The 12,543-nt window shown below is 34.1% G+C and overlaps 1 protein-coding gene across 1 annotated transcript in view; it reads left to right on the top strand.

The window, feature by feature from the left end:
* LRP1B (LDL receptor related protein 1B) overlaps positions 1-12,543 on the top strand; it is a gene marked incomplete at both ends in the record, with an annotated part of 678,833 nt that overhangs the window by 507,441 nt on the left and 158,849 nt on the right. Inside the window, 6 exons of the mRNA XM_080346793.1 lie at positions 3,997-4,131; positions 4,533-4,662; positions 7,705-7,831; positions 7,985-8,136; positions 8,429-8,553; positions 11,476-11,847. Of these exons, the coding sequence (XP_080202919.1) occupies positions 3,997-4,131; positions 4,533-4,662; positions 7,705-7,831; positions 7,985-8,136; positions 8,429-8,553; positions 11,476-11,847 (1,041 nt within the window). The remainder of the gene's footprint in view (positions 1-3,996; positions 4,132-4,532; positions 4,663-7,704; positions 7,832-7,984; positions 8,137-8,428; positions 8,554-11,475; positions 11,848-12,543) is intronic.

The following is a 12,543-nucleotide window of genomic DNA, read 5'->3' as shown; positions in this document are numbered from 1 at the left end:
TATAGCATATTATAGTTAAAAGACTTATGGCAATATTTTTTGTAGGGATAAAAGGGATAGAAGATAAATACACCTTTTTTGTCCCTATGTCTTGATACTTCCAAATTTTCATGAAAGAACTGAAAGAGTACTTTTGACCTTTGGACTTCTTTAGAGGTCATTGGGGAGTGGGATTCCATTGTTGTTTAAGACATAGGTTTACCAAACTGAATGTGAGCTGTTTTTATTCCTCTTGATGTTATTCAGTTCACTGTATTTTTACCTTAGTATCTGGTTTTCATTAGTTGAAAATATGATTTCACATGGTGGGAGGTACGCTGTACTTAAGCTTGGTCTGGTTGGAGGAGAATCTGCAGGGCAGAGAATCGCTACTGTATTTGAGATATCAAGGGCATTCTAGGAATTGAAGAAGTGAGAACATGATGTTTATTGGCAGAATTATGGTCTTGAAGTTGATGGGTAGAACTATGTCTCCAAGAAATGATCCTGTTCCCCAGGAGACACTATCTTAATTCCCACTGACTTAGAGGGCATAAACTACTTCATGAGTAGTAGCATTTCTGGTTTTTTAAAGCACAACACTGCAGAGTGGTTAAATTAATATTTTCATTAATGCTGAAAAGCCTCTGTAAAGGCAAAGTAATAGTTAAAATTGTTGATAGTTTTGAAAGAATACAGTGTTATTGTCGAACCTCTTTCAACTCTGCAGTACTTCATCTCAGAAACAGTTTAAGATTTGCGAGTTTTTGCCTCTTTGAAAAGCAGAGTCTTCCCAGTCCCTTGTTGAGTTTTGCTGAACTTAGTGGGAGTTGGGAACCCAGAGGCATTGTCACATGTTTTTCCCCACTTTTATGTTCATTTTCTGTCCCGCTCTTACTCATGCTATCATTGTGCTTCCAGGCATTTGTATCTGTAATGTACACACAGGTGTGTGTAGGTAGCAGGAGAATAGATTTTATTCTCTGTTCAGATAAGCATTTTGAACATTCATGGGCTAAACTGACAAGGCCTAGCAAAAGGGCTGATATTCAACAAATACTTTGTAAGTGAATTTTGAGTTACAGTATTTTATTGGCAGAATACTAATGCGTTAAATGGAATTAATTTTCAGTGTTTGCTGATAAGCTGCCTGTGGACTGTAGGAGTCAATGGGAGGCCATGGTTACTAATGTTCACCACTTAGCAAAATGCTTGTACCGGCTGTGTAAAGCTGCAGATAGTCATTTCCCATTTTGTGGTGCCTGTCATTTTCAGGTAGTAATTCTCTTCAGATAGTTAAATAGATACTGAAGGTCCCAAATTGAGTACAGGCCTTCTTTCCGTGTGTCTGAAGCCAGAACTGACTTTAGGCCAGACATGAGGGAGGGTAGTGAGAGCCTGGCCCAGGTTGCCCAGAGAGGTGGTGGATGAACCATCCCTGGAGACATCTCAGGCCAGGCTGGACAGGGCTCTGAGCAACCTGAGCTGGTGAAGATGTCCCTGCTCATGGCAGGGGTGGCACTGGGGGAGCTGTGAAAGGTCCCTTCCCACCCAAACTATTCTGTGATTCAGGAAGCAGATGCTGAAGGGAGTTTTCATCTCTGTTATTTATCAGAACACTAGGGAAAATAATAAAGGTTTGTGCAATTATAATATTAATAGTGCTACTTGGCAGAGACACCATTGAGACACAGATCTGTGAAAACTTCATCTACTTTTATAAGTGAACAGGCTACAACAAAATAAAGGCCAGTTGTTTAATGTGAGTTCCTATTAGCTTGTTCTGCATGGCATGGGTCTTCAGTGGTTGAGTCCTACAGAGAATATTACATTTTATTGAGATGTAGGGAACTTTATTAGCAGTAAGGAAACCATAAAAATTGCTTTCTCTGTAAAATGAGAGGGATTTGTCACGTGCATCATACCATCTGTATCCAAATGCAAGCTGAAACTCAGCAAATGTTGTAGTATTATCAGTATTTAAAACCCACAGGGATCTTTAAGAGTTTAATGAAAATTAATTCCATGGATATTTTCACACCACAGAGCATGAGAGTATAGCTTGCTTCTTTTCTTAAGCTGTCATGAAATACCTGAAAATTAAAAAATATTCTCCAATGTAATCTATAGAAGATAGAGACTGAAAAGTTTTGTATTATTATGAATAAATGCCTTGAAGCATCTTTGAACAGTTATATCAAAATGTTACAGTGAATGCATTTTACAGCTATATTTATTGGAGGTTTAATTTAGGATACATAATGTAGGCAAGTAAGGTGAAGGACTGTAATAGAATATGAGAATTTTAAAGCAAGTATGTGTCAGCCGAGATTCAATATCATTGTATGGTTGAGCAATTATTATTTTTGTGTACTCAAGCTGTTAGCATTTACATGTAAGGATACTTTCTAGAAGCATTGAACTGCATGTGCTTCCTGAACTTCCTCCAACACAGCAAATATTACTTGAGTTTCCCTGATTAGTTCTAGTCCCAAAACTACTTACGTAATTTTTGTTTGTAGAACAGATTCGTTCTGTTTAAAATTTCTGATCACTTTACAGGAACTCTACCAACTAAATGAAAATCCAGTTTGACAGATGTTAAATAGTATTCTCTATAATATTTATCTTGGGAATGTGTTTTCCTTTATTACTGGAAAGTATTTTTATATCCCTGAAGTTACATTTACAAACCTCTGTGATTCTGCATGTCCTTACCCTCCCTGTTTGTACATGTACAGTAACCATTAGTTGTTTCTGTCTCTTTATATTCTGGTCAGGTATATTGTGTATTAAGGAAATACGTTGATCATTAACAATACAAAGCTGTGTCGTAAAATGCTGCATTTTACAGGAAGTAATTTTGTAATTCAGGGAGACTTTTAATGGTTTTGTGTAATGATATTTTAAAGAGAAGTATGATTTTGTTTTTAATTAGTTTTCTCTCTTTAACATGTTGTTATCTGGAAGCAAATCCAGGTAATTCAGTTGTTTAGGTTTTTGGATTACTGAAAAACACTGTTTTAAGAAATAGTCATTTCAAGTCTTTTCTATGGGAAAACAGCGCTACTAAGTCACTTGTGCTGTACACGTTAACATTTATTCATGGAATTGAAACCACAGAGATCTCAGTTTTCTCATAACTGAGCTTTGTAGAAGTTCTGTGGGTAGAGTTGCTCACATGGCCGACTTAAATGGCCATAGTATGAACATAAAGTGGTGTGTTTTTATGCAGAGGAATTAAACTAGAATATGAAATGCATCAGTTTCCATTGTAGAATGTCTTATCCAGTTACTAAATACAGTATATAGTTGCTTTTTTTTTTTTTTGTTAAACTATGAGCTTTCAGATAAGACTTCATATTAATTCTGTATATCTCACACTCCACTCAAGGGCATTTGGCATATCCCTGCACATAATTGTAGACCAGTATCTCATTGCTGAATCTGTGTGCAGTTAGTATTAAGATCTGTGTAATTTTCTTACTCGTTTGAAATAGCTAGCAAGAACATGGCCCCTGGATGTGATTGTCAAATGATATGTTTGGGATACTTGAAGTTAGAATTTGTCATTTGTTTTATTGCATACCATTTCGCCCAGATATAATTTGCCAAAATATGAAGCGGTGTGGTTAGAGTTCTTGAGCATACCAAAGTGGTTTGTTCTTGGAATTGGCTGTTATCTGTGTAAATTTTGCCTTCTTTTTCCTTTCTTTGAGATATATATGGATATATATAAAAAGTTGTCTATCTTCTATTTATATATATATATGTATTATATTAAAATATATATGCAAGCACACTAGAAAACTTAGAACTCTGATTTATTTTTTTAAATATTGTTTTTAAGGGAAAAGGAATGAGGAATTAAAGATGACAGTTTTCATACCATTCTTCTTTTTATTCCGAGACATATTAATTAAATTACAGGTGGCAGTTTTTTTACTGTTACTGATGTAGGTAGTTGAACTGCAGGAACTAAAATAATCCAAGAATGTTTTGCCATGTATTTTATAGGAAATGATACAATCTACTGGACAGACATGGGTTTCAACAAAATTAGCAGATCTAAACGAGACCAAACGTGGAAGGAAGACATTGTTACAAATGGTTTGGGAAGAGTTGAAGGCATTGCAGTGGACTGGATAGCAGGTAGGTCTCCACCTGCCTCAGGAATTGTCACGTTTTCTGACACTATCCTCTTGCATCTTCAGCTCAAGACTGAATAACTTGGTTTGCTTTCAGCTCTTAATTCTAATATTCCAAATGTCTAGATCTTCTTGGAAGATACCACCACTGCTTTTTTTCAGTTTTGCTACAGACAGAAAAATTGTTTAAATATCTTGGATATATCTTAGATGGACAGTCTCAGTGGTGACAACCACTAATACAAGTTTATACTTTAAAATGGAAGGCTGAATAGGACTAGAAATTACAAATATATGATACATATAAGTTAAAATGCAGCCGTTATTTTCTAGTCCTAACTTAAGATCTAAACTCTTTTCAAGCAGTCTTTTCTTTTTCCAGTAACCTCAAGGTATTTTTCCTAGGTAACATATATTGGACGGATCATGGCTTCAACTTAATTGAAGTTGCCAGGCTCAACGGCTCATTCCGATATGTAATTATATCCCAGGGTTTGGACCAGCCAAGATCTATTGCGGTACACCCAGAAAAAGGGTAACATGACCATGGCTACTTGCGTTTCTTTGAAAGCTTGCATGTTAGCACTGAAGCTCGAGGCCTTTGTTCTACTAGAGAACCATTTAATAAAACCCAAAAGAACTGTATTGGAACCTGTTGTACTGTAACTAAACACAGGTGAAAGGAAGTGTTATCATATGCTGAGTTTTTTCACTCGTCTCCGTATACGTCATTACAGTCGTGTTCATACTTTACTTTCTTTGCAAACCAGTTTTTATTTTCTAAGACAACTGTTTCAGCTGAAGTTTAGACTTTGCTTGGATCTTTGGACCATCTTTGCTCCATCTTTGGACCGACTCTTACAACGGTGTATAATGTGTTTGCTGTACACATATATGGATAAGTTTTCACCCCTTACATCAAAGGAAAAGCTCCCATTAATTCTGTGGGGACTAAGTGCAGCAGATTCAGTTTCTCTGGAGTATCCTTAGATGTTACAATTAATTATATAAATAAAATCCATGATATTTTTTTTTAATTTTAATGACAATATTCTCACACGATGCTTTCTGACTCAACACTTCATAGTTTTATTTTACAAAAATAACGTGTGCATATAAGCCAACAATATTAACAGGAATCTTTGGAAATAAACAGTTCCTGTTTTTAAGTTAATCAGTATCTAGAGATACTACTGAACAATCTTCTTAGATTTTAAAATAGAAGCTTCTCTTGAAGCTTCAGTTGACAGCTATAAGAACAGAGAGGAAAATAGCAGTTATTATACCTCTTTGAATCTGCCAGTTATTCCAAGACTTAAAGCGGCCAGCATTCAGCTGGGTGGTAACGTTATTTATTATTACTAGGGAAAAATTTAAGAATGTGTAACCCTACAAAGAAATGTCTTTGTCCTTCGTCAGGTATATTGTTTTTCCCAGTTAAACAGTGTTTTCTGATCAAGCTCAGAATTTTGAGTTAAGCTCATACTAAAATAATTCCTAGACTTTGAAGATACATCCTTCAAATTAATTTGGGGAATTTCATTTGTGTTGAAAGGAGAAGGGGGAACTTAAACTCTGATTTAATTTTTTTCAAAGAAGTTTTTTAGAAAGTTGATTCTAGACCAGCATCAAATTTCTGTCACTTGTATCTTCTTGTCGGCTGTGTAAGTTATATATTGGATAGTTCTATAATAAGTTGTCATAGTAATTCTAACATTGCAGTATATACTCCAAATGCATTGGTAGTGTATTGCTACCTACAGAAGTCCAGGAAACAAGTATTTTAGATGGTGCTTCCAAGAACTTTGTGGAAGACATGGGAAGATCAGTGTTTTCTGTACTAGATAATAGTTTATTTACGTTTATATACCAACATATTCATAATCATTAATGCTAAAAGAGACTATTAAGTATTGGCAGCTTGTCAGGATTTTCTTTGGAGGATTCTAGATTCATTTAACATATTGTTATGGTTTGGGTTAGTGTTTGGTTTTTTGTTTGGATTTTTTTGGTGGGTTTTTGTTTTTCCTCAGAGTGACTAATCTAAGGAAAGAGCAGGGAATGTTTAATTCAGGTAGACTGAATGCCCACCTTTCTGTAGTCAACATTTAGTTGATGTCCTGGGTTAAGACAGTACCTCTGACTTAGAAGAGCTGTAAGTAATCTAGTTAAAGTTCTAGTAAAGCTTAAGTAGTGTTTGTTGGTATCCAGCTGCTTAGTACTATCTATTTTAAAAGTTCTAAAACATATATTTAATTTAGCTAATGTAGAAGTTCATTTTCCTAATGCAGTATAAGTGCTACAGTTGCTGTTCATATTACTATTTGTTATGTAAAGAAGTATGAGAACAAATGCATTTTTTTTATAGCCAGAAAGCCCTACAATTAGAGCTGAAGTAAGGTGGACATTGTTTCAGAAGCTAAACTTGATGAGCTCGTTATAGGACTCTTTCCTGTTTTTATCCATCTTTATTTCTTGTATCTGCAGTCATCCAAATATAGCTTTATAACAACAGGTTAGTATAATCACATCACCAGACTCAGACTCATGGGTAGAATTGTTTAGTAATGGTACAGAACAATTCTGTAATCTTTAGAAACAGACTGATACATACATTCCACACAGAAAAAAATGATGCAGAATCGTTTTATATGTTCTGTTTATTTTGTGTACAGAATATTACCAAACAATGTTTTAGTGTGTTCTTATGAATATTTGCTATGAAAAATGCTTATTTTCAGGCAATTAGTGACATACTGGACCTCAGCTAGGTTATCTTAGGTTTCTTGCTCAGAATATGTATTTTTTTACGTGTGTATTTATAATATGTTTTAACACAAATACATATATATTTTTCTAGACACATAGATATTTACTTAAAACTGTTCCGTAGGTTACTGTTCAATAAAGGAGTAGTTTTGTATAGATTAACTGACCTCATTTTGCTATACCTAAAGCAACAGACTGAAAAATAGGAGGTCAAGGCAGAAGTTTAACCTAGAATTTTATTCTGAAACAGTGATGTTATTGGACCAGTAAGCGTACAGTATATAAAAATAGGTAAGAAAGATGCAGATTCTTCCTGTGAGCATTAGGGAGAATATGAAAAATATTTTCTTCTGCAATAAAATCCCTTTGCTCTACATTTCCCACAGTGCTCCTCATTGCTTCATATTTAAGGCATTTCTAATTAGAAATACATCTCTTGCATTATCACAACATTTATTAGTAATTAGATGTGAAAGCTTCTGTACCAGTAGCTTGGTTTTTTTTGTAATTTACTTTTATTTTCCCAAACACAGAGCTAAATTACTTTAGGCACAGAGTTGCATATGGATCAATTACAGTTTTAAGAATTGCTTCATATATATCATTTGAAAAAAATCTCTGAAGTGTTCTGTGAAAAAAGTATTATGATATGTTTAACCTCTTAAGATTATTTAGAGACATCAGCCTTATGTTTTTTAAATATTTAACGGTAATGATGCCTTTTGTTTTCAGCTAAAGTACAGTATTATGTATTTTCAACTCTTATTGTGATGCTAAATTTTAATTGGTAATTTTTACACCATTTTAGGTATTTGTTTTGGACAGAGTGGGGACAGACTCCTTGCATAGGCAAGGCACATTTAGATGGGTCTGAGAAAGTTGTTCTTGTGAGCCTGGGGATTGCATGGCCTAATGGGATTTCCATCGACTATGAGGTTAGTTCCTCTGTCTTCCAGTATATATTAAAATCTACAGTATTTATTATGTTTCATTAAAGCCACTGGTTTTCCACTTTGATGTGATCTTAATACGACTTAATTAAATACTTGGACAAGACTGTTGATATTTCCTTTAAAATTAATCTTTAGGAAAATAAATTATATTGGTGTGATGCTCGTACCGACAAGATAGAAAGAATTGACCTTGAGAGTGGAGGGAATCGGGAGATTGTGCTGTCAGGGAGCAATGTGGATATGTTTTCAGTCGCGGTGTTCGGAGCTTACATCTACTGGTCTGACAGGTAATTTATTTTTCATAAGTATTTGAGTCTCAAAAGTGTTATTTCAGTGCCAGGTGCTTCACCTTTGTAGGATTAGCCATTCCTTAGCAAGGTCACCGAATAGATGGCAGAAACATATGCAATTTCCAAAGAAAGGGCGTTTCTGATGCTGAAAGCTCAAGCGTATCAGTGTCATAGATGAGAACAGGTTTCTTCACCCTCTGTTGGGTGAACTCTCCACTGCCCTTCAGTCATTGGTTTGGTGTGGATTAGTTGAGGATTGTTGATGAGACATCTTCAACTTTTTTGGCAGAGCACATGCAAATGGCTCTATTAGAAGAGGCCACAAGAATGAGGCCACGGATGCTGTGACCATGAGGACTGGCCTGGGAATAAACCTGAAGGAAGTGAAAATCTTTAATAGAGCACGAGAGAAAGGTTGGCTGTTCTTAAGGATGCTATTAATTGTTTTAATATCACCTGCTGCTTTTTATGTATATTAAAGCATACCAAAATTAAGTAATCGCTGATTTTATCTCCAGTTTTTGCTCTTGAAGTAGTCTTAGGAATGAGAAGGACCTTGAACTGTGCTTTAAAGAGCAGTAATCTCAGGCAGTTTCAGATTTCTATTGGAAAGCAAACCAGAATTTTTTTTCACAAATAGAAAATTCCCAGTCTGTGTCTCAAATATTTATTTCCTGAAATTACTTGGTTTTGAGTCCTAGTTTTATTGTGTGGGAAAAGACCTTGCGCATAATTGGATTTCCTTTAAATTCAATTTTTTTACTGAATTCAGAAGACAAAAGTTATCATATACTCCTTGTGATTTATGGTATCAATGGTTAAATTTTATCCTCCACTAAATGACTAAGAATAATCTTGCTTTTAGTTGTCTTTACCCCCCTAAAATTATGGTTTGGAAGAGACCTTGAAAAACTTGTTTCAGTGAGCAATGGTGCTTATAAGTCTACAAAAAATGATGATGATTTCCTCAGAACAAACTACCAGCAGGCAATCCAGAATAAATTTTCTACAAATATATTCAAAGAGAAAGAGAGAGAGAAAAATGTTACTATAATACAATATAAACTTTTTAATACAAATGTTATCTGTTGTGTTTGTAGCTCACAAGACTTGGGTAAATCACAGCATTATGTATCCAAAGACCCTTTTACTTTTATGTACATCTTTCCTAAATAACTGCATTAAATATGACGTGTAAAACACATCTTCATTTTGAAAGAAAACATATTTTACAGTCAATAAGAAAAACTGTCTTTTTCTTTTTCCAAAGGGAATTTTAAATAACCATGACTTTGCAAACTTGAACATATTAATTTTACCAAGAATTTCTGCATGTAATTTCAGAATAAAGTGGGCATCATATTTTGTGGATAAAAATAAAAACCACAGAAAAAAATATCATTTTTTTAATCTAGGCTAAAAATAGTTAATGTCTGCTTGCTTGGAAGGGCCGCTTTATCTTATAGTCTTAGGAAAACAAAACAGTTGGATTTTAAAAATGCTTCTTTACATGTAATAATTTTTGTTGATAGCTTTAAAGACTTGATTATATTAGGAATAGGAAAAGTGGTTACTGAGGCTAAAAATCTTTTGTTATTAGTTTGAAAAACATAACTGAATGATTTTTTTTTTTTTTAATACATTTTTCAAATTTTACTAGGGTACAAATGGTTAATGTCTTTGGGAGGGGCTGTCAGTGAGCCAGGAGGACAAAAGGGAAAAAACAGGTGAAAAATGTTTTTCAAATGTTGTTCTGTATCACACTATTACATATAACTTTTAAGTTCATTGAACTAGAAATAGTTAACGCTATTAAAAAATAATTAAAGAAATAAAAATAATTAGCTAGCTTCCTGACCTTCTATTATTAAAACAAAAACACCAAATGAACCAGAAGATAACACCAGACCCCCACCACCACCAACAAATTGTCCCTTTCCAATGAGCCAGTCATGCAGTTCCGTTCACAAGCAGATTCCGATCCTTCAGTGCTGTTTTCCATGTGTGCAAGGACATGCCTGAACTACACTGATTTCAGAATTGGCCATTTTTTAAAAGACTTTGTAGCCAGTGAACTGTGGGAGCATTGAAGTTTTCAAAGAGAGGTTTTAGAAGCCTCAGGATCTTTTTCTTTTAGTTTCCTTTCTCTTCTCAACTTCTCATCCTTCCAAACAGATATTAACTTTTCTAGCCTAGTAAAACTTTAAAAGAATATTTAAAACAAACCAAATGTAAAAACGTGTACAGCTAAATCTCCAAATGTTTTTAGATAACTATAGAGAAGTACGTCTCATGTAATTTTGCCTAGGAACACAAAATTCAATGCTTCTAATTTTAGGAGAAAATAAACTCTCTTCCTCCGTTATTTTTTTTAAAGTATCTTCAGTTAAAATGTAGCAGTTAGATAAAACAATCAACAGCACTTTGAGACATTACGTATTCCCTGACAATTATTATAGTTGTCTATCTGAAAACAGTCTATTTAAAATGTTTTCTTCTCTTCACCATGCAGAAAACCTTCAGAAATGGGAAAATGACTATATTGAAGGAGTTGAGTTGTTATATGGAAAGTACTGTCGGAAACAGAAACTGAATTATCTAAACTAACTATAACAGTAATTCATACATAGTCCAAAAAAGACAAAGGAAAAGAGCTCCTAATTATTGACAATTACTGTAATCTTAAATATTGCTTGCAACACATGTAGTTAAAGTCATTGAAGCTACTAATTTGACAATGATTTCTTAATGGTATGCATCTGTCAGAAAGTAAGTTTTTAAAGTCAAAAGGAGATTAGAACAAAATGTTAGGAAATGTCTTTATTTAAAACAGGAAACTGGATTGACACAGTTTAGCACCTGTCAATATATATGGTTTCATTTTGGCAGCAATTGGCTAAAAATAGTACTACACTGCTGTATTCTGATGGTATCTCCATTTGACTTTTTGCCGGTAACAGGTGTTTTAAAAAAAATAAAAGAGACATCTTTCAAAGCACTTGAAAGAGTCTATAAGTCTTCAGCTGATTATGGAGGAATAACCCATTTTATCATTGTCTATTAATAAAATATATATTCTTGTGAATTGAAAAGAACATAAATTATATTTTATTAATTCTATTATCTAAAGTTGTCTTGAGGTTGTGATTAAAGTTACTTTCTTTAATATTTTGACCTGTGACTATTTTGACTTGCGAATATTGTAGAACCTATTTTAAGAGAAGAATTCTTAAAATACAGTACATTTGATTTCAGTATTTCAGGTTGCTAATTGTAATATTATAAAGGATAGATTTCTAATATATATACATATATATTTATTTTTATTTTTTACAGGTACTAATGTTTGTGCCAAGAACAATGGTGGATGCCATCAACTTTGCCTTTACCGGGGAAATGCACGAAGAACATGTGCTTGTGCGCATGGCTATCTTGCAGAAGATGGAATTACGTGCCTGAGACATGAAGGTTACTTGTTGTATTCAGGAAGAACAATATTAAAAAGTATACATCTTTCAGATGAAACCAACCTAAATTCACCAGTAAGGCCATATGAAAATCCAGAGTACTTCAAAAATGTGATAGCTCTTGCGTTTGACTATAGCCTGAAAGGAAGAGGTACAAATCGCATATTCTTCAGTGATGCACACTTTGGAAATATACAAGTTATTAAAGACAACTGGTCTGGCAGAAAAGTGCTAATTGAAAGTAAGTAAAAAACTATTTCCTAAAAATACGTATTTTATTTCAATAAACTTGATTAAATGAAAAGTTGATAATCACTTGGCTTTACAGAGTAAAAATACTCAACGATGTTCTACCATACTGAAGGATATAACACAGTTATTGTAGTTTTTCCCTATAAGATACATTTAAATCTTTAGAATTACAACTTATTCTATTATTCATTCTATAACAGTCTTACAACACATGAAGCATTTTACTGGAAAACAGAAGTGGTAATGACAGAGCTTAATTTGTATTACTGAGATTTTAAGGAGCTTTACTGTTGAAACAAAACCTCATTGTGCAATACTTGGAAATGAAAGAATTCCACTTACCACAGGAACCTATTGGTTGGTTGTTTATTTTTCTAGGTAGTGGGGGTGAAGTACTGTAAGATACCTCTTCCCCAGTATAAAATACTAGGACCAGTGTGTCGAGTTGACTCACCCTTCTTGTAGTGAGCCCCAAAACAGTGACTTGTGTCAGTGAGAATCAGAGGCAAATTCCAACCTGCAAATTTTTTCCTTTTTCAGTAGAGGCTTACTCAGTAGCTTTGCATGTTTACTATGCCTTTGCTCACCACACTAGTAGGAGTTGTATGAAACCTGGCACTTTTTTAGCCTCTGAATACTTGAAGCCTGACACTGCTATCAAGGAATTGACACCATCATCAAAGTC

This window comes from Nesoenas mayeri (genome assembly GCF_963082525.1).
Source record: "Nesoenas mayeri genome assembly, chromosome: 6".
In the NCBI taxonomy this organism is placed as follows: domain Eukaryota; kingdom Metazoa; phylum Chordata; class Aves; order Columbiformes; family Columbidae; genus Nesoenas; species Nesoenas mayeri.
This window is presented reverse-complemented; position numbering and strand designations above follow the sequence as displayed.